General features: G+C 37.8%; 1 protein-coding gene across 2 annotated transcripts in view; it reads right to left on the minus strand.

The window, feature by feature from the left end:
* Nucleotides 1-2,208: 2,208 nt before the first annotated feature.
* Nucleotides 2,209-22,663, minus strand: part of LOC107083525 (alsin-like) — a 39,579-nt gene continuing 19,124 nt past the window's right edge. The window contains exons 20-40 of one of the 2 annotated variants that reach the window (XM_015372835.1): nt 22,274-22,402; nt 22,049-22,072; nt 20,774-20,844; nt 18,980-19,046; nt 18,725-18,906; nt 16,904-16,969; nt 16,712-16,810; nt 16,347-16,511; nt 15,414-15,525; nt 15,110-15,187; nt 14,815-14,951; nt 14,480-14,632; nt 11,676-11,790; nt 10,025-10,182; nt 8,767-8,868; nt 8,487-8,666; nt 7,163-7,208; nt 6,397-6,458; nt 6,124-6,273; nt 5,934-6,030; nt 2,209-3,510 (exon numbers count right to left, since the gene is read on the minus strand). In XM_015372835.1, the coding sequence (XP_015228321.1) occupies nt 3,472-3,510; nt 5,934-6,030; nt 6,124-6,273; nt 6,397-6,458; nt 7,163-7,208; nt 8,487-8,666; nt 8,767-8,868; nt 10,025-10,182; nt 11,676-11,790; nt 14,480-14,632; nt 14,815-14,951; nt 15,110-15,187; nt 15,414-15,525; nt 16,347-16,511; nt 16,712-16,810; nt 16,904-16,969; nt 18,725-18,906; nt 18,980-19,046; nt 20,774-20,844; nt 22,049-22,072; nt 22,274-22,402 (2,232 nt within the window). In that variant the 3' untranslated portion in view covers nt 2,209-3,471. The remainder of the gene's footprint in view (nt 3,511-5,933; nt 6,031-6,123; nt 6,274-6,396; nt 6,459-7,162; nt 7,209-8,486; nt 8,667-8,766; nt 8,869-10,024; nt 10,183-11,675; nt 11,791-14,479; nt 14,633-14,814; nt 14,952-15,109; nt 15,188-15,413; nt 15,526-16,346; nt 16,512-16,711; nt 16,811-16,903; nt 16,970-18,724; nt 18,907-18,979; nt 19,047-20,773; nt 20,845-22,048; nt 22,073-22,273; nt 22,403-22,663) is intronic. The other variant, XM_015372836.1, reaches the window with a different exon arrangement.

Genomic DNA, 22,663 nt, shown 5'->3' on the forward strand with positions numbered 1-22,663 from the left:
GATCGATGTAGAAGGGGAGTTCAAACCTTGGTTTTTGACTGACAGTGACCAAACATCGAGGAGCTTTTCCTCATAAGCATAGAGGGACACGTAATCATTTATTCAGAACGGTCGTCCTGTGCCGACTTCTTGCTCTGGTTTCAGAACGCCTCAAAACAGCTATTTACACCCTTTGTAGTAAAATGGGTTTTATGTTTTTTTAACATTATTAAGGCAAAATGTGATGTTTGGATTTAATTAACATTAAGGCTGCAACTGATTATTTTGCAAATCAATCAATCCGTTAATTATTTAATAATTTATTTATCATTTAATACTCGGAGAGCTGAAGAAGACTTTTTAAGAAATGAAACCAGGTGAAGCGAAGACTTTTCTGCTTGAGGAGGCTGCATAGAGCAAATTGACAGAAGAACAAGATTTTTTTTTTTTTTTTATCTTAAATGCAAAATGTTTATTTCTTTTTTACAATTTTGGTATAAAGGCATGTTTTCAGTCTCTAAAACGATTAATCGATTCATAAATTAGTTGATAATTATCAAAATAATCGATTAATTACTATTAATTGTTTAGGTGCTAATTACCATTGATCCTCCCCTGTTTCAGAGAGCAGCAGCCGCCACGGATATACAGTATGTGTATCCGTGTATAATATGACTACCATTATCTGTTTTTTTCCATTTTTGTTTAGTGCAAAAAAACAAGAAATTGGTTAATGACAGTTTTTTATTAAAATTTTTATTTTTTGTTTCAAAAAAACAAACTGCCTGAATAAACAAGGACCTTTTGGCTAATGTTATTTCTCTTCCTCCATTTGCATGACATCAAAGACACAGTAGATGAATCTACAGGCACCAAAATTAACGATTAAACTGAAATGTATTTGGATTAGGAAAAAATGATGGGACTGCACAGACTATATGGATTTAAATATTCAGAATGTGACACCTGAGCAGTGGGAATATTCTGGTTGCCTCGAACCCGCTTAAAGTGGGAACTGTGACGCTGATGTCAGGTTAGCATCGCATTCAGCTCACTTCCTCATTCAGAATAACTTGTTTTGCATTTACATGCCTGCTGATCGAATGTCAATCCAGGAATCTCTGATGGATTACAGTTTGATTCTAATCCTGTCAAATCCAGTCAGAATATTCCACTTAATATGTTTACATTTCTAGTCTGATCGGCTGTTTTTTCCGACTGTTTACGTCCATGGAAGCATTAGCTACTGACACAACTCTCAATTTAAACACTTAGGAACAAATCAAAGGAAACAGTAACATGGGTTACAAATGGAGGAAGCGGCAATGCATGCACTTTTCGTAATCACATGCATGCAATGGTCAACGCCGATTGAAGATAAATAAAAAGCTAATATCAGCCAAAGACATCCATCAGCTAAAGTATCGGTCCATCTTCACAACAAACTTGCTTCAAGTTTGATGATATAAATGCATATTTTCTGAACTTTTCCTGGAATCAAACCATAATTCAACAAATCAATATAAAAAAAAAAATCTTTAAAACATCGTTGATAAATTACATTTTATAAATAAACGTAACGAGGCTTGCTATAAGATTTCATTTGTTTTTTTCTCCCTTTTATTTTCTATAATATATTTATTTGTTTTTCTTTTACATCGTTTTTTATCAATTTTTAGTACATTTGTAGTTTTTAATTCTGTTGTTTCCAGCACCTATTTGCATTTTTTTTACAGTGCCATAGGACTAAAATTGGGCTGGTTTTGGATTTTGGCTCTAACCATCAGAAAATGATGGCTTTATTCTGAATAAAACATTTATGTGTAAAACTGGAGGTAATATTGTCACCGGTTACACTCAGACCCCTTAAAAGGAGGCGGAAAATAAACGAGCTGATCAAACTAATAACTTCCAAACTAAAAAGTTTGGTTTTTAAATACTTGTTTGAGTTTGCTTTCTACCTTGTTCACATATTTACTCAGTATTAACCTAAAAAAAAAAAAACAAAAAAAAAACACAACAGTTCAACCTCTTTCCAGCATGTTTTCCTTCTGCCTCACTGCTGTTTTAACTGAATGGGTCCAGAGGAGGTCTGCAGACATTTAATCAGCGTGGCAATGGCTAAAACATGACGGACTGCAGTGCTTAACTCACCGTTAAGTTGTAATTAACGAAATAAGTGCTTACTCGCAAATTTCAAATAAAAAAATTCTTTTTTTAAATCAAAGATGAGGTGGAATTCAAAATTAGTGCATTTTGTAAAAAACATAAAATCAATACCTGGGCGTTACTACAGGTGAAGATGACCAGAAGTAGTGGGAGGCTGATTTGTTTACGTGTTATTTTAATTAAATATTATATATTAATAGAAATTAATTGCATAATTTAATTAATGGAATCAGTTTTTATCATTTCTATTTACAAAGTGCTGAATATTGAGGAGGTTTGGTGTCTCAATGGAAACGCTTTAATGGAAAGGCTTTAGATCCAGTAAAGAAGTTTGTTCAGAAGGCTTTAAGCTGGTTCATGTGAACCTGTTTCACTCAGGATTTAAACAGGTTGATCTTCCTTTCTGTTCAGGATACATAAATACACTCAATCCTGAATCTTTTAATCTCAAATCAGATTAGAATTACTGTTCAATAACTTCAAATTTGCACGACAAATTCTCTTTTAATGCCTAAAATAATGTGATAATCTCATCCACAATGACTCAATACCAACATCTGAGCATAAAATCTCAACGATTCCAAACAACTAAAACGTCATTTAAGCGCTGCAGAGTAGGAGGTAAATTTAAACCCTGTTAAAACCTGCCGCTCTCTGCTGTAGGCAGCAGATAAAACATTCCCTTTTATGTACAGGAGTTAGTTCCCAACAGATCCATGATCTGTAACAGACACAGTTATTTACACGTATAAAATGTTTATATTTCAGTGCTGGCACACAATCTGAGGCTAAAACTTTGAGATTTACAGACAGCTTTGTTGCTGGTTGTTTTAGATGCTCATTAAAGCACAAACAGAACTTTAGTAAAATAAAGAGCTGCATCCAAAATGCATTGATATTATTTAAAAACATTTGCTCCCTTAAAAGAAAAATACAGTAAAATATAAATCCTTTCCAGTTTGTGTAACTGCTGTTATAACAATAATCCATTAGGGTTTGGTGTACATCAGTAAAGTGGTCTATTATATGCTGGAGGTTCCTTTAAGGAGAATTTCAGTGCTAAAAAGATATTTATATTAATATTGTCAATTTAATTAGTGCCTTGTCTCCCTTTGAATCAACTCTTCCAGATTTTGATAGGGAAGCAGATTTAAGACGACAAGCAGACGTCTCCACATGTTGGATTCATGTGAAACTTCAACAATCATCCAGTTTTATGACCCAAACTTTACCAGAACGATGGAGTCAAACAGCAGAGGGGGGCGTGCTGCTCCGAGCTTCAGGGTCGGCCAGGATGAATGAAACCCTTCCTGTAACGGCTGCTTATAAAGTGGACTCCTGTTGGATCTGAATGAAGCAGGCCTGCAGAAGATGATCAGATTTAAACAGAAATCATCAGATTCTTTGACTTTTTCCTTATTGTTACTTCAAACAAACAAACAAAAGCATTTTCAAGCAGCATGAGAACATATAGTAGGATGACCAGATTGGGGTTTCTGAAAAGGAGGACACTTTATTTATTTTACATGGGGGGGCAGCTGAGCCGCTGACTGGACCGGATTTTGAGTCGGTGAGTCACATGACCTGGAAGCTATTAAAGAAATATCAATTATTTTTGTAATAAAAAATGTTTAAAGCTATATAAAGGCTTAAAATGGAATAGAAATGAGTTTACCTCATTAGGCTAATGTGACAAAGAAAGGGTCGCATGACCTGGAAGCTATTGAAGAAAAGTCCCAACTTTAGTCTTTAAAAATCTCTTGAAAATTAAAAACTGCTTAAAATTGCAAAAAAGCAAATGTGCCTTACATATGTTATCTATTGGCATGATTTTATTTTAGTTTGGTCTTAGCTGATCATAATATGAGGAATTTATAGATTTTTGTTTATCAAGAAGTTCAAAGATTTGTTGACGGTCCCTAAATGCACCACCGCATGTGTTACGAGGGAGCAGCTGAGAGACGCTGGCAGAGTCCCTCTGTCGGATAAACCGTTTGCTAGATCTCCACGGAGCTTGAATATCCAATATCCAACTTCACCGCGGTGCTGACGGCTCGGTTCGGCTGCAATGTAGTCGACCGAAATCTCGTACAATTTTGAAATTCCCCCCAGATATTTTTTTACTTATGAAAAGTAGGACATGTCTGGGGAAAAGAGGACGTCTGGTCACCCTACCATACAGCAGCCTCTATGGTTGATGGCAGCTCACTGCAGGTAACTCAGACACTTTGCCAGTGGAATCAGATATTTGACATTTAAAATAAGTAATAAAATTCAGCATTGTCTTATTCCAAGTGCATAATAGCAAATTATCCTATTTTAAGAGTAAAATACTCCATGAGCAGAACATCTTATTCATCTACTCAAATTAAGGGTAAATACACTTATTTCAAGAAATGTTTACTTATTTTTAGATATTTTTGGCAGTGAACCTAAATTCAGAAAGTGTTCAGATAAAGTAGTTGTTTTATAACCACAGCAGAATATCAGTAGATAAAATGATAAAATGCTAAAGGTGACAACTACACTAGAAACACAGGCAGGTAAAAAGTCGTCATGGTCAGTCGCAGGACTTGAATCATCACTATTATCATCATGGCCGTCCTGCAGGGTGCATCCTCAGCCTCATCATCTTTACCCTGTTCATCAATCCCCCTTTAAAGTCACCGCCCTCTCTGCAGAGATCTTAACCGCACCCCCCTCGACACTGATACCACACTTAAGAACTGTGAGAGCAGCTATTACCTTAAAAGTGGGTAATGAGGGGAGGATATTAGACAAATTAACAGTTTAACTTATGTGTGTTCATGCAGTGTTGGGTTAAGGCATTACAAAAGTAACAGGTAACCATAACAGATTATGCACAGGGAGTAATTGAGTAATATAATGGGTGACAAACTAAATTTGATAACATTATTACAATTATAAGGCAGATAACGCGTTACAATCCGAGCTGTCGGTTTAAAAACACAAAAACCAAACAGCCAACAACTTCAAAAATGGAAGCCTGTTTTTAGCTGGTGAGAAAAGCTACTTCTGTCCTAGGCTGCGCTCTGGACTCGATGGAGGAAGTAGCTGAGAGGAGGATGCTGTCCAAGATTACATCCGTCATGGACAACACCTCTCACCCTCGTAGTACTCCTTTTTACACCCCGTTTGTAAAAAGGAGCACTACTGCAGGTCAATCATCCCTGCTGCCATCAGACTTTACGATGCAGCACTATAACTGCAATAACTTGTGCAATGACTAATGTGCAATTACTTTTTAAAACCCTGTGCAATAACCTGTGCAAAAATCCTGTTAAATATGTACATATGCACCTTTTCCTCCTTTTGGCAACTTCTTATAACTCTTGATCTCGCAGTGGAGAAAGTTACTTTTCACAGCGGCTCAATAAAGTCAATCTTACCTTATCTTTACTCTTTTAAGAGGACTTGTATATATCAGAGGAGGCAATTTGAAACATCAGTAGAAGAAGATGGCAAAAATGGCTACAAAGATCAGTTTAACATTTTCCAAGTGGTACCACTGTCTCCATGTTGAATATATCACCGCAATAGATAAGAATCTCACCGTATGTGCAGGCGGACAGCCGAAGGAACAGTCTACAGCTAAAATAGCATGCTATAGCTATGTTTATTTTGGTGAAAGTCACTGAAACATAATCAGTAACTTATTACTTTACGCAAATGATAATATTGTAACGTATTACTTACTAATATGGAATACATATAAATTGCATTTTGGAAGTAACTAGCCGAACACTGGGCTTCAGTGATCTCACCTTCAGGGTTGTGAACATGAGGCCCGTCTCTCCGTGCTGAAGGTTGGGATCCATCAGGTCTTCAATCAGGCTGACTTCAGCTCCAAGGTTCCTGATCCTGGAGAGAAGCGAGCAGCAAAGTGAGAACAAGCTGACAGAAATAATCCATCAGAGTGCTTATAGATCAGAGACTGTGTGGGTGATGATGCACCTCGCTCTGAGCACCACGTAAAGGAAGAGAGGGAACAGGTCGTCCATGCACCACAGGAAGTCTCCGGCCAGCAGAGGTTTCACTTCCAGGGTGAGCTCCTCAAACGTCCTCTGAATCACCATCAGTTTATCTGATGGGGTAAACGTGGTGCTACGTGCAAAGGAAAGGACCAGCAGTGTGACTTTAAGCAGTTAGAGACAGCTCACTATAGACTCAACATCTTTAGATCAGCTTTTCTCCGACCAATTGCTTCCTGATTTGTTGGATCTGTACCTGATTTGTTGGAGAGTCTCAACAGCAGAAACAAAACAGGCATCTTTACTGCTGGAAACTATCTGTGAAGAAAAAAAAAACAAATAAATACAGTTTATGGTGACTCTGCATGCAGCACCTTGTATGCTGCTGCCCCTACCGTGCATCACTGTGGGGATTCTGACCTCATTTTCTGCTAAACTTACATATTCCATTTTGTCTAATGCTGGTCTCAAACCACAGCATGTTACATGTCTCCTAAAAAGCTTCTGGAAACTATAAATAGTTCTTCTTCTGGCTTTAATCCAACCATTGGATTGTTTTGCTGCTCTTCTATGCTGACTGAATCTCCCCCTGAGCAGTGAATCTCTGCAGCTCCTCCAGGGTAACAAATTGCTGAGGTTCTCCTTCCCTGACCTGTCAGTTGAGAGCCATCTGTTGGTAAATTAGATGCTTTTAACCCAAACCGTCCTTAAACAGCTCTGCACTTCATCTCTGAATTGTCTGCTGTGCTTCTTGGTCTTTATTAAGCTGTTTGTTTTCTAAAGTTCCTTCACAGAACAGCTACATTTATCCCCAGATTAAAATCACACAATGGATTTCATTTTTTGCTTCTAAATCTTATACATTTTCTCAAAAATAAAGGGGTTACCAATATGCTAAATGTACTTTCCTCCCCTCTAAAAACTATAGTAATCTATTGTTTTTTTTCTTTCAGTTAAACAGTACTTTAATATCACACACTGAATTTTTTTTTCTTTAAGGCTAAAAAATGAAATACTCTAACCTGCTTTTTCTCTCCCAGGATGGACATCCAGTGAGGCCAAAACTTCCTGCAACAAAAAGACGACACAAAAAAATACTAGAAAAAGCAGCTCAGAATAAACTAATTATTTTCTAAAGTATAGAAAAGCTAGCCTAGTAAACTAGCCCCACCCGCCAAAATCATTTTTGCCCGCGAGTGGTCTAGCCTCGATCAATGCCCCAGGCCCTAAAACTGGCGAGCCAATCACAACGCAGAGATGTGTTTTGAATTTCTGGATGCAAAGCAGGCGGGGTTTTGAGGGCGGGACGACAAAGCTGCGCAATGCTGGAGAAAGCGCAACAAGGAAGATGGCAGCAAATATTGAACAGTTCTCGTTTGACTCAGCTTTAGAATCAGCTTTGGAAGGATTAGACTGGGGTGTATTGTTGAAACTTTTTTAACCCTTTATAGGGCAATTTAACATTTTTGATCACTTGCATACCCCTTACAAATGGAGTGCCATTTCTTTTACTCTGTTTTTCATGAATTTTTTGTATAAGCACATTTGTTATTTTTCTTAATACGGGCAAGTTGTCGTTTCTTGTTATTACATTGACATTCATTTATGCCATCAAAATACACATAATTTTTGAAAGTTACAAAGGTAATAAGGTCTTGTCCAGCAATCCAATAACACACTACATAAATAATCTATAAATTTGTGAAAAAGTCTTAAAAGAAGTGTATTTACCCTTAATTTGAGTAGGTAAATAAGAAAATCTCCCAGTTGAAGGAGCATTTTTATGCCTTAAAATCAGATTATTTGATATTATGCACTTGAAATAGGAGACTGCATTTTTTTCCCTTATTTTAATGTAAATTTCCTTATTTCATTTGCAAAGTATCTCACTTACCTGCTAAGTTTAAGAAAAAAATGCACGTATAAATGCACTTATTTTAAGAAACACTGACTTACTTAGATTTAATTTTTTTGCAGTGTACTCTTTGCTTGAAATGTAGATGTTTAAAGTCTTTCATTGAATGCTCTATAAAGGGTTAAGAAGGACGTATTCCCTGTTTTATCGACAGGCTGTTTGTTTACACTCCCACCATCTTTCTGTGGCGCTTACTACGTCACAGTGAGTTGCGCTCATTGGTCAAAGCATTGGCCAATAGGCACAGACATGGTTTGAAAGACAACGGTTTGTTCTCATCAACAATCATCCAACGTCTCATTCATCGAGGCCAGACTAAATTACACATTTAATCTCACATTTAGTCTGGTTTATCAGGCTATAGAAAAGCTAAATTAAGATGAGAGGAAATTTAATGTCTGGATGGTGTGTTTGTGTGTTTTCACACTGACTCCTGCACTCCCAGGAAGCCGAGGAGCGACTGGTCTGGCTGCTTGTTGAGTCGGAGGATGCGCTCCCAGTACTGGGCCTCCTCCTGCTCCTGCTGCAGACAGTAAAGGGTGAAGAGAGGAGGATAGAGTCGGGGGAGCAGCAGAGGGAGGAGCAGAGACGAGCAGCTGACCACTAAAACACTGAGAGAAGAGAAAACAACAGAGAGGAAAAGATTTAAAATCATCTCCTAACATCCACGCCGATCTTGTTTCTCGATGCTGCGGCTGTGTTAATGCTGACCCCTGCTCCACTTTATCAGAGTTGCGTCGGCCTTTGAAAGGGTCGGGGTGAGGAGGGTCTGGGATGATGCCACCATCACCTGGTAACCCTGGAAACAAAAACCTGCAAACATACAGAGATAAACAGCGACCATTTTACTTCCAGTTTCACCCTAATGGGTCGATTATTATATTTCATTCTGAATTTTAAGGTTTTACTAATTCAAAATCGGCTAATTTCTAAAGCTATTCTAAAAACAAGGAAGATGAGCTTTAATCCTCTCTTCAGTGCAGCACTTCATTTCCAACTACAGGGAAATAATAATATGACACCTTGTGGTTCCCCTGCTTTGTAATTCTGCACAGCGTACAGGAGAGCATACAGCGGTGCACGATTCTTATTTATCACTAACAATTATCGTATGTAATATGAAGAGTATAATACAACTTATTAGGGACATACTGGGAGATACATTTGATTATACTATGAAAGTAAAGGCATAAAATTATGAGAATAAACTCATAATATTACTAATTTAAAAGTTATAAATAACAATACAGTCATGATAACAAGGAAGTGGTCCATTTTTATAAAGAATAACTAAACAATATGGAAGACTGTAACTGACAGAATATATAAAAGCAAAAAAGACAAAATCATACATTTACTTTATTTTTCTATATGCCATGTATTTACTTACTTTTTACTTCATTTTTTTCTCTTTTTATTTTAAATAAATAATTTTAAGAATTTTTAAATAACTACAAATAATATTGTTGTGATTTTTTTGCTTTAAATTTCTTTTCTGTTAGTTTCTATCCCCCACTTGTCCTTATTTATTTAGCCCTTATTAATCAAATTAAAATGTATTAAGTTCAAAATAAACATTGACTTTAAAGTTTATCATATTATAAACATTTTGTTTTGCACTCAAACAGAAATAAATTTGCCTTAAAACTTTTTGCAAGGGTATCGAAAATATTATTTAGTATTTTCCCTAGTATATGGTATCAAGTTTAAAAAATTTTGCATTATGCATCATGACAATCATAGCTTCAACAACTAGAAATGTGTTAACTGAGTTTTAAGAATAGTAGCTTAGCAACCTTTGCCTATTACAATGATGATTTTTTTCTTTCTCAAAAAAAAAAAAATAAGGTAAGGAACTTACATTAAGAACAAAAGAGGTTCGTAAAGTTGATTCTCAAAGGTATATTCTACCGTATTCCATTTTCTTAGACTAGAAAAAAGACGGTAAGGTGAATAAAATCAAATGTACCTGATGATGGTGTAGAAGTGAGTCAGGTAGGCCTGCAGCTCCTGGACAGCTTGTTGAAGCAGCCTGCGGTTTGAACCCACCCCGACATACGTCATCCTGTACGCCGTCACCAGCGTCTCCACCAGCCAGCCCAGAGGATGGTGCGGGGTCTCGCAGGCCTGTCAGGTCGTACCAAAATACTTTTAAATACGTCCAGTTGACCCAATCACCACACAAGATGGCAGAGAGAGTCATTCCAAAAAAAGAAATTCAAAACAATCCACTGGACTTTTTCGCTTCCCATCCAGGAAGCTTTTTCAATTCAAAATTTCAGGAATAGCGTCGAATTCGAAGTTTTATACAGTAGCCCAACAAAGCCTTGTTTTTGTTTTGAAAACATGCAAATTGAACAGATGGAGGGCTCCACCCCTTTGGAATGGGGGTTGTTTCGCTTCTTTCGATAGCCTGCCCCATACCCATCAAAGGCTACGTTCACACTGCGGGCCTTGATGCTCAATTCCGATTTTTTTGCTAAATCCGATTTTTTTACATTGCCGTTCATATTTCCAAATATATGCGACTTGTATGTGATCTCCTGTGTGAACTGCAGTCATACAACACAAGTGTCCTGCATGCGCAGTAGAGGACCCAATGACGTCACAGGCCAACATGCTCTTTTTTTCCTGAAGTAAAGATGGATGGTAGTGCCGGCGCGCATCTAACAGTCTTTTCCAACCATAAAAACAAAATCTTTTCAATATGGTTAAACATAAATGCTGCTCTCCGCATTATCATCTGCCATTGTTGTTGTTTTTCTTGCCGCTTCTGCGTAGCAAGACGCAGAATAGTGACCTTTGTCGGATATTAATGACGTTCAGGTCGGATGAATCCGACCTGGCCGTTCAGACACAGGTCGGATTTGAAAAGATCAGATTCGTATCGGATTCAGGACCACATAGCCGAGTGGTCTGGGTTGCATTGGAAAAAAATTGGATCTGTGTTGTTCAGACTGCCATGAAAAGACCAGATCCAGGTTGCATATGGGCCAAAAAATCGGATTTTTGTCACTTCAGGCTGCAGTGTGAAAGTAGCCCAAGTGTCTGAATAGGGGATCGTTAAAGGGGATTGTTGGCCTGGCTGAAGAGGCGAGGTCCTCCGGGGCTGGGGCTGCGATGATATCGGGAAGGGATTAACTCTTTCCTAGTCCTAAAAGTGAACATTCTGGTCCTCAAAAGAATGTCCTTTGTCCATAAGGTGTAGATGTACCGCAGAACCTTGTCCAGAGGAGGTCGCTCTTCTGTGTTGGGCCATGCGTCTGTGGAGAGGTTTGGTTTCCCCAATATAAAGATCAGAACATATGGGGCATTGCAGGCTAACAAAAGAAGCCAAACGACCCCCATTCCAAAGGGGTGGACCCCTTTGTCCGTTCCAGTTTGCATGTCTTCCAAACAAAAAAAAAGGCTTTGTTGGGCTACTGTATAAAACCTCGAACTCAACGCCATTTCTGACATTTTTAATTGAAAAAGCTTCCTATATGGGACGTGAAACGTCCCCAAACTTGGAAACAAAGTCCAGTAGATTGTTTTGAATTTCTTTTATTGAATGACTATGACCTGGATGACTGAGAATCTTCACCAGAAGACAGAGAGAGTGTTTCCTGAAAGTCTTTTACCTTAGTGAGGTATCGTCTGATGTTGTCGTAGTTTGTGGTGGTGACTGGTTCTCCGTAATGAGGGATGAACTCCAAACTCTCCAGAACTTTGGTGTGAGATTTACTGAGGTCTGGGCTAAACACACAGACACACACATCCTTATGCATAAACTAATAACAGACAGTTAATACCAGCAGAGAAAATGAGTTCTTAGTCGGGTCTGACCAACCAATCACTGTTAAGATCACTGCTTTTTTTTGTGACCATTAATTATTTTCACAAATAAAACATGGCAATAAATAATGTTATGGAGATTGTGCTAATCAAGCAAAACATTTAAGTCTTAATAAATAATGAATCTTTCCATTCTGCTTGTTGTACACAGGAATACAGTTAAGCAACACAGTAGACCTGTTTAATCCATCTGTGCACAGAACGGCAGATGCTAAACCTGTGCTGTAGCCTATGTCTTCCAACAGCTAAACTTAAAATTAAACAAGCTTTATGTATCGCTTGGAAAGCTAAAAGTGACGGGCCTGCAGAGCTCTTGCATAAGTAAATGTACAATTTTCAGTGTACAAAAAGGATTGAGTCTTTCAAAGGTGCTGGAAAGAGCATCTCATCCAGAAATGTCTGCCGCAATGAATATGCAATGTGGGGTGTTTGTGTGTGATGGTAGGAAAAAAAACTGGATGAGATCAGGTCTTTTTATTTGCACTTTTGGATTCATTAACCTGTTTCAGTCCTTCAACTCTGAAGAACAAAATGCCAAAAGGAATAGGAAAAATCCCAGAAAATGGGCCGTTTTTTTTAGTATGTTTTACTCGTTTATCCTTTAATATATACTGTACTGGGGAAAGAAAATGAAAATCGGCTTTGTTTTATCTTTATGAGTGCAAATGAAGAAACGTCAGTTAAGTAATTTCCTTATTTGAATTTAGTTTTACAGGAAAAAATTTTGCCAGAACATGCAAATCCCAATAAGTACCATAAGTGATGCTCCATACTAAAGTAATGCTACATGCAAATGTCATGAGACAGACATATAATGGTTATAAAGTGTTGTCTTGGCCAAAACGGATTCTGCAATTAAACATGATTAATAGTTGAATTAAATTAAATTTAATGTTAATTTTTACTAAAAGCATCTCTTTTTAAATTCACTGACATATCAAAGCTAAATTGCTAACTGATATTACTGACAGCTTTAGCCCAGGATGGATTGTACAGATGGAGGGAAGATTTTGACAACAGAAACAGGGTGTGCAGCTTTGTTAAACAAAAAAATAATACTAATAAATTGTGATTATATTCAGAGTTTTCTCTGCAGTGAACACATGCATGCACATTTGACCTCAGGGTTTCATTGTTTTTATGGCCTTAAAATACTTTATTATCCAGAAAAAGGGCTAATTTCAGCTTGCATGCATAAATCTACAAGCTAGCTGAAGTGATGTCAGACTCCAGTCGGTCTGCTCAAGCTTCAACCTGTTTGAAGCAGAAGTGTCGCTGAGAAGTGTTTCGAGTGCACCCCAATCACATGACCGCTGCGAGCGAGGCCTCGTTACACTGGAAAAACAATCTAGAAATTAATGTAAAAGTGTCTTAAATTAAGTGTATTTACCCTTAATTTGAGAAGGTAAATGAGATAGTTTGCCAATGGAATGAGTATTTTACTCGTTCATATTTTACTTAAAAATAAGATATTTAGATAGAATGCACTTGAAATAAGACAATGCAATTGTGTTTTTTTATTTTAAATGTAAATCGACTTGTTCCATTGGCAAAATGTTTCTTTTACCTTCTCAATTCAAGAACAAATACACTTATTTTAAGAAAAAAATTACTTATCTAGATTTTTTCACAGTTCATTCAAATAATTGTTTCAATACTGCTGATGTATCTAAATGCATCAGAAATGCGTCTCAAAAGCCGCAATAACAATAATGTTATTGTTAGGTCTGGTTTACAATTCAGAATAGTTTGATACATGCACAAAGATTTAAAATAGACAGACACACACGGACACGCATCTATAGACACTACAGTTATCCACTGATTATTTAATAACAGATATTTATTCACACATCACATCTATACATTTAGACTCTAGATTATGTCTTAGATTAGGTTAGATTTAAAGAAAAATAAATAAAAGATAAGGTTAGTTTTGATCTTAGAACCTTAGTACAGTCTCTCAGGGGTAAGGCATGTGTGCTGCCCGGTCAGCCACACAGATGTATGTATGGCTGAGAAACCAGGACGCATCATAATTCACATGGCTGTTATGCATCATAAGGGCCAAATATCATATTGCAATTTCACAGGTCAGACATTTGTTTTTAAAAAATTAGCTATTTATATTTTAATCATCTTGGAGCAAACAAGTTCAGCCGTGAAATAATGCGGACATTTGGATACCCGCTCAATTGTAGTTCTGATAGCTATCCAGCAGATGCCGCCGTTTAAAATTGTATCAAAAGCATTTAGCATGCTTTCCAGTTTTGGCCAATTGTGTCAAATTGGTTCACGGGTCTACAAGATTTCTATAACTAGCTAGCTAAAACTTCCTTTTTTATGTAGCGAAATACCTACCTGAATCGTGTTACTGCCCCCTAATGGACTGGAGGGAGAAAGTTCTGGTCTTACTTTGGTTAAATGTGATTTGGAAATCCCATTTTTTAAACTGCGATTGCATCATAGATGCAGTTAACTTTCTGATTCCTTATCCAGACCTGAGAAATACCACTTTCAGATCCTGAAGGAACTGTTTAGTATAAATTTAACCGCTGGGACTCAAACTGGGGCGCTTTGTGTCTCTTACCTCTGTCGCCGGGCCGTTGTTATGGTAACAGCGATGTTCTCCCATGCCTTACTCCTCTCTCCTTCGCCGGCGCCGTTGCAGCCGAGTCGACTCCAGCATTCATCAAACACACAGATCCACCTTTGAGCTGCAGGCACCACATACTGGCCCAAGCTGTCAAACAAGCAAACAGTTCCAGACTTCAGGACCCTCTGACTCAGCAACCTGTCATGGCTGACGCACAGCAGTGAGGAGAAGAAACCTGAACCTGCAGAACCATCGGCTTAAGGAGCTTATTATGTTTATAGCCCCAGCATTCAAAAACGGCAGGTTTAAATGAGTGTTTTAATACTCACGGCAGGACGTTTTTCTCCTTGCTTTCATATTCTTCTAAGGTTGGTTTGACGTACGTCCCTGCCACCTTCAGACCCGTCCTCCACTCGCCACTGAACAGGCCGTCCAGATTGTCCCCATTTGCAAGAGTCATAACTCCCTGCAGAGCCAGATGAGCTACAGCTAACTACCGGATACTCCTGACCCATTTCAGTAACAAACATTATAACGAAGGAAAACAGCACACAGATAAAGGAGGACCTCTCAGGCAGAGACATAGTTTATGCATCTGAAGAGAACAGAGCGGATGTGTCTTACCTTCCCATTGATGGTCCAGTCGTCACTAAACTCCCCATGAAAAACGGTGTCATCGTCTGACACCAACAGGCCAGAACCCTGACAGATAGGATGGATTAGATGTTCGACAATTAAAAACATTAACCAGGTATGTTTGTAAATGTTTCAATAAGTCTTGCAGGGATATAGCCTTTTGTGAGATTTTAAATCTCAGGCTACTTGTGAGTTTAACACATACAAGAAAAAAAATCAAAAGCAACAAAAGTAAAGTTTTCCACAGCGAAGTGCATACTTAAGCCATACACTTACTAACTGCTACACTTACGCTCATCCTGTTTTCCTTGAACGACCCTTCAAAATAAAGTCCGTACTGGGTGACGACCACGGCGCTGCCGTGCCTCTGGTCATCCAGCCAGAAGCCCATGTACTTCTCACCTCTGAGAAACAAACAGGAGATCCTATGAAGCCTTAAAATGTCTGCTGATGCAGATCTGTTCAAATTAACCAGAACTTATAAACAAACTATAACGAACAATAATGTGAAATCCTTGAAAAGAAGAATCTAACATTTGAAGACTGAATGAAAGTGTAATAACCCCTAGTTTGTTTATAATAGAGATGATAACCCATTGTTTAGGGTTCTAATATAAGGTTATGATAATGATGGAGGAAGGTCGATAACTCATTGAATTAACAGAGATATCCAGATCCTTGCAACTTTTCAAAGAGATGCAACGTCACCATGTAAACAAGCAAAAAGAAGAAAACATGGAACCAGTCATTAAATACCCTAATGCATTGTTATTAGAGTTTTACTGTTATATATGCAGCTCTTTTAAGATGGATGCTGATTTTCTTGGATTTTCATCTCTCTAATTGAGCCTTGAAATCCACATTTTTTTTCATCTCATTCTTGAAGCCGATATAGATTTTTCGTCCTTCATATACATGTTCAAAAAATGAAACGATAAAGGATTAGCAAATCTCAACCAAAAGAAAAAAAAACTGTAAACAAAATAACATAAAACATTAAGAATGGATAGAAAATGAGCTGGAAGGTTCTCCTCTTCTCCTTCTTGTCCCTGAACCGATTCTCTGGGAGCCCTTCCATGTTGATAATGTGTAGAGCTAAACCTGAACGCTACACATCATCAATCTAACCTGCCAGGTTGTTATGAGTCCATCTGTAGCTGCGATGTTATCAAACATATTTCACCACACCTTCAGAGCGTTAATTTGAAGCAGAGCCTTTTTTTACCTCGTGATATCGTCGTGGACACCGTACCCCGTCTTCCTGTCTTGAACCCAGTGGCCAATGAAAACACTAGAGGAAGTCCGGGCCAATTTACTGGAGCTCAGCATGCCGTAACCGTGGCGCTGCCCATCGCAGAAACAGCCCTCGTATACCTCTCCGCTGGCGTACCTGAGTCCGATCCAATGACACACAGAAGGGGGCGCTCTAGGTTAATATGAAACAACACTGACGATAGGTCCATTAAAGAATCTATGGAATAATGTTTACAATTTAATCACTAAACAACTGGTAAAGATGACAGATTCCAGGTATCTTTCATATATTCAATTATTGAAACTTTTTTTCCAGGTAAAGGTTGGTGTGCTGACCTGTACTTGCCAAAACCATGGATCTTTCCCTCCCTCCACTGTCCTTGGTAAGCATCGTGTTTATTCTGCACTTTGTTCGGTATTACACATTCCCCATAACTGGAAAAAAAAAACAACAACATATAAATAGAGCTGGACAGGAACTTAAAAAATGAATAAAAAGCTCATGGATAGATCTAAAATCATACAGACCCATCCTCCAGTCCATTCTTAAAGTTTCCCTTGTACATCCGCCCATCCGGCCACTTCATGGTTCCTCTGAAAAAAAGACAATCAACAGATTGTGACTTATTTATTAAATAGTATGTGGAGTTTAAAAATAATTGAACTATACCAAACAGAAACTTGGTGAATAGAAACTTGAGCATAAATCTTCACGTTTCTGACAATCTAAACATGTTTTAGTCAAACCACTAATCAAGAAACCTGACTTTGATTCATCAAAATAATCAAGCCTCAGACTTCTTCCTTTTTAAGGTGCTGGACAAACTGGTTTATGACCAGTTAAAACCTTTAAAGAATATATTAGTGTCCACAAACTGATGTTACACTTCTTCTGCTGGACTTGAAAGCAGCCTTTGACGCTGTAACCACCAGGTTATTCAGTCCCATCCTGACAGTAAGGCTGCAACTAACGATTATTTTGCAAATCATTCAAAAGGTCAATTTTTTCGATTAAGAATTGGATAGCAAAAGGTTCTTTAAAAATTATTTTTCACTAAATTAAACCAGATGAAACTAAAACGTCACCTGAGGGGTTCTGTACAGAACATTTTGACAGATGAAAAAGTTTTTTATCTTAAATTCAAAATGTTAATATATTTTTTGTACAATTTTGATGTAATCGCTGCTCTAAGTGGGTCAATCGTTCAGCTTAAGATATATTTTAGAGTCTCTATACTCCAGATATAATTATTAATAATAATCGGTTAATCGTATTAATTGTTTCAGCCCTACTTAAGGGGTGGATGGGAATTCAGGCCTGCGGCATTAAATGGTTGGATCCAGGAGGATACATCCTTTGTAGGCACAGTGTTACTTTAATTTCTATGCTGATCATCAAATTTAGGCAAATTTAGGAGCTGTTGAAACCTAAAAATAACTGTTGTGGATTGCATTGAGGAAATCAAAGCTTGGATGTTTTTAAATGCTCTTCATTTTATTATAAAAATACAGAAGTCTTGTCGTTTGGACCCACTGATGCCCCTTCCTCACATGTCGACTTGCACGTGTTTAATAGGCGTCCCCTCTAGGGAGCAGGTACAGCTTTGTGCATGTGCATTTTTTGTTTAAAGTGGAGAGAAATCACAAAAATCCTCCACTATACCTTTAAGCATTAAAGGCTACGTTCACACTGCAGGCCTTGATGCTCAATTCCGATTTTTTTGTGTTTTTTGCATTTCGAAATATAAGCGACTTGTATGTGATCTCCTGTGTAAACTGCATTCATTCAGCTTCAGTGTCCCGCATGCACAATAGAGGATGCAATGACGTCACAAGACGGCGTGCTTCGTGTTTACAGAAGTAAACATGGATGTAGTGCTAGAGCGCATCTAGCGATCTTGCCAAACCTTAAAACCTCAATCTTTTCAAGATGGTTAAAAAAAATACTGCTCTCCGCATCATCGTCCGCCATGTTGTTTGTTTTTCTTGGCACTTCTGTGTAGCAAGAACAGAATAGTGACCTATGTTGGTTACTAATGGTGTTCAGGGTGGATGAATGCAATCTGGCCGTTCAGACAAAGGTCGCATTTGAAAAGATCAGATTCATATCGGATTCAGGACCACAGAGCCAAGTGGCCTGGGTCGCATTGGAAAAGATCAAATCCAGGTCGCATGTAGGTAAAAAAAAGAACGTATTTGGGTCACTTCAGGCTGCGGTGTGAACGTAGCCTTAAAATCATTATTTTTTTGTGTTTCCCCACTTTAATGAACCTCTCCATTTGTAAAGTGGTTTAAAATCAAGTTGAATGAAATGAATCAATGAAGCCATCTGAGCAGAAATCATCTGACCTGCCGTGGACCCGCCCTGCCATCCAGCTCCCACTGTACTCGGCCTCTTTGAATCGTTCATCTGCTATAAACTTGTACGAGGCGGTGCGGCAAACTGCTACCGTTACCCCTGGCGATGACCCCTGAGCTGCGCCGCCCAGCACCTGATCCACCGCCTGGTTCAACGCCCGCAGCCACTTGTTCTACAGAGAGACAAAAGGGTCAAATTAAAGATATGGTGTCAAATAAAAGTGGAAGGAAAAACCATAGAAGTACCTTTTCCTGTGGAGTTGAGGCAACCAGCGTGAAGCTCTCCTCTGGACATATTATCCTAATAGCATAACTGAAAAAAGCAATAAAATAACAATAATTGACTTTAATCTTTTATAGTGGTACCTGCAAAACATTTAATGTGGTCAAATTAAAACACGCAAAACAACAAAATACTGAACCAAGGTTATTTATTCTACATTACAATTCTGTGAAGAAAGGGAAATTAATTATTAATATTTTCAGTATACTGTACTAAATTATATTCTAGTGAAAAACTCAGAGGGATGCAATTAGTTTTTTTGTACATTTTTTGTACACATCATCTGGTTTATTTAATTTAAAGACAGAGGCTGTGTGAAAAAGTTCTACATCTGTTCTCTACGGTGGCCTGGAGGTGCAAACCAACATTACAAATTCTAAAAAACTTTAACAATTTCCAAAACAAATTATCATTTAAGAAAACAAATTTACATTTTAAAAAACACTTTTACAAGTTCCAGAACAAATGATCGCTGCAATGTGCTCTCCTGACACAGGGGGAACAGAAACAGAATTTCGCACAAGACCGGTTCAGCCTCGGAGTTAGTACCCACCCTTTCCGGTTGAATTCCTGAAATGATCATTTGTTTTGGGACTAAAAGTATTTCGAATGTTTTGTATTTTTTTTCTTAAAATGCTTTTTGTTTTGAATTTTTAAAAGTGTTTTGTTTATTTACTAAAACTTTTTTTTAAAATGTAAATTTTTTTCCTGAAATGATCATTTGTTTTGGAACTTGTAAAAGTTTTTTAGATTTTGTAATGTTGGTTTGCACCTCCCGGCCACCGTAGTTCTCTATATTAGGGCTGAAACTAACGATTGTTTTGCAAATCGTTTAATCTGTATATTATTTTACCGATTGATGACTAAATTAGTTGACGATTATCTCAATAATCAATTAATTACAATTAATCTAATGTTTTCAGCCCTAATCTATATGTATAAACAGGTGTATACTTTGCAATAAATTGTCCACATTTACAATGACTACATGTTGTTATTTTCACATAACTAATAAAAATTAAGGGTCTTTGGTGTCAATAGTTCTCACTGTGTCTCCTTTTATCTGGAGGGGGAAGATAAATCACAAAAGTATGGTGTCCTACCAAACACTGAAGCTTTACATTTACAATAAAATACAGCTAAATATAAGTGGATATCCCCTGAAATGCATTCATAATAACTAATATATAATGAGGCCGATCTCCATCAGAGAGACACTTGTTGATCTTAGGATCTGTTTTTTTAGGCATATTTTCCTTTATGAGGGAAAAACATTTACATAGAATAACTTTGATAGTTTGGCCACAATGAGACGTGGGAATTTTATAGATGTTTTATATTTTGCACATGGAGGATCTTCAATTAGACGACACCAGATTGTGATGATAAAATAGTAATCATAATGTAATTACAGGAAGGATTTGTCTTAAGGGAAGTAATCAGACTTCCTGTAATAACTTTCCTTGAGAAAAATAGATAAATTCTGCCAAGTCTGAATTTTTACAGTAATGAAAATATTTCCTGCTGATTCAAAACGTTTTTGTTTCATTAGTGACTGGAATATAAAGATGCAGGACATAACAGTAGAGGGCACCATGTTGACCGCTTGTAAAGTCTGAACATAGAGGCTCTTTTTAACTTCCTGATGACTGCAATGAAACTAAAGGCTCCAAAACTCCCTTATATAAAAAACAAGTTTTTAATCTATTTATCTATTTTTAATCTGCTCTGCGTCAAAATCTCTCAAAGAAACTCACACTCCACTGCGGTCTTCAGTGATGGGTTTCACCCACAAACAGGTGAGAGGATAGACGTGATGCGTGGAGAACTGCAGAGACACAGAGAGCGGCAGCAGATACAGCTGTGAAATTCTCAAATGACCAAACTTTACTCAGTCTGAGATCACAACAGACAAATGACCGAAAGATACGTCTCAGAATGAACAAATACGGAAGCTTTACCAAAAAAAAACTACAGCGTCTCAGAATGAGGCATCATTAACAGGTTTGCTGCTGCTTCATCTAATGTTAAACATTTCCTCTGAGATGGATTTTAATCTAATTTCAGAGTTTAACTTGTCCTTGCAGAATATCAGCTGGTAACCCTGGTTTAAATCTCCTCCTTTGATACAATTCTGAGTAAATACTGATTTTAAATGTGTGTTGTTTTTTTTTAAATATATCTGCTGTAGAGATATATTATACGGATATTTTAATGCTTGGATTTCGCTCCATTGTGAAGTTTCTGTTACAGAAGAAGGGGTTGTCGCTTTAGCTGAATGAAAGATGACGTAGATCAGGGTAAAACAATGAAAACATTGATAAATATAGCAGAATCCCCCTCATGTTCTTACAAACACACCACAGCAAACCAAACAGGGGAAGATTTGAACAGTTAATAAATGAGGAAAAAAGGTGAGTGAGGACAAGAAGACAGGCCAAAGGTCTCGTAATAATCCGTTGTTTGGAGTTGGTGACATTAGTTTAGATGCTTTTGATTTCAAACCTTCACCAGGATCCCTGAAGGTTAAAGGTCACAACAACAAGAAAACCTGATGCTGCAGAAATACCTCAAATCCCAAATGCATGTTTGGAACCTCCAAATAAAACATGCAGGAAATAAATGTAAACACAGGACCTCAACATTACTCCAGCAAAACAATAAAAAAAAATAAGCATAAATATAGAATATTGAATTTTTTAACTCAAACTGCTTTTATTTTCACTTAGAAAACTAAAGCAGAAACATTTAAAAGGGGAAATGTAAAGAAAAGCTATGATGCTAACAGGGATTTTTCTCCAATTAATCTTTTTTCTATTATTTTTACAGATTATTTAGATCATCTCACAGATGTAGGTGAGTAAATTAGACAAAACCGACGCCTTCAACCAAAGGTAACTGAGCAGGTGGAATAACCAATGCAAACTTTTTGAAATCCTGTTTTTACATTTATTGCTGTTGCCAGATAAACCGTGTTCAGCAGAAACAGGGGGATGGGTCATCACGCTAAGATGTTCCTGGGTCATACTTACGAAGCTCTGAGGGGGAAGAGTTCCCTGAGTGAGCGAAAGACACAATGAAGACATGTAAAGATGATCTAAAGACGATGGAGAACAGAGTTCCACAAATAAACCCTCAGATGCAACAAAATCAATCTAAATCATATTCAGCTGCTTCCTGTTTTTAAAACCCCTCATTAATCCAGGTGTTCAGTTTTGCAGCAGCACAGGCTGCCTACAGGTGTTTCATCTGTGTACCTGCGAGTGCACCAGGGCGTCGTTGAACAGTATGAACCAGTGGTTGGAGAAGCGGCCGGCGTTTTGAGGAGTCAGAGAGCGGTTGTTGCTCTCGCAGACAACGCGGCGCTGCGGGAGACGCAGGTTCTCCTGAAAGACAAACATTCCCCCGTCGATCAAACAGGCAGCAAGGCATGGAGATGTGCTCACAGCAGGAACCACGTTCCAGGGACCTTTTGGTTTTACAGCATCTGCTCCCTACAGTATCAGTCAGATTTGAGTCCAGATCTTCATTAGTCGATTTCACGTCGGCAAATCGAAAACCTCCAAGCCTAAATCAGGACGCTGTTTGTTGATTTCAGCTCATCATTTAATTCCATCAGCTCCATCTTACTGAGCGATAACCTACAG

This window comes from Cyprinodon variegatus, unplaced genomic scaffold (assembly GCF_000732505.1).
Source record: "Cyprinodon variegatus isolate N-32 unplaced genomic scaffold, C_variegatus-1.0 Scaffold77, whole genome shotgun sequence".
Lineage (NCBI taxonomy): Eukaryota > Metazoa > Chordata > Actinopteri > Cyprinodontiformes > Cyprinodontidae > Cyprinodon > Cyprinodon variegatus.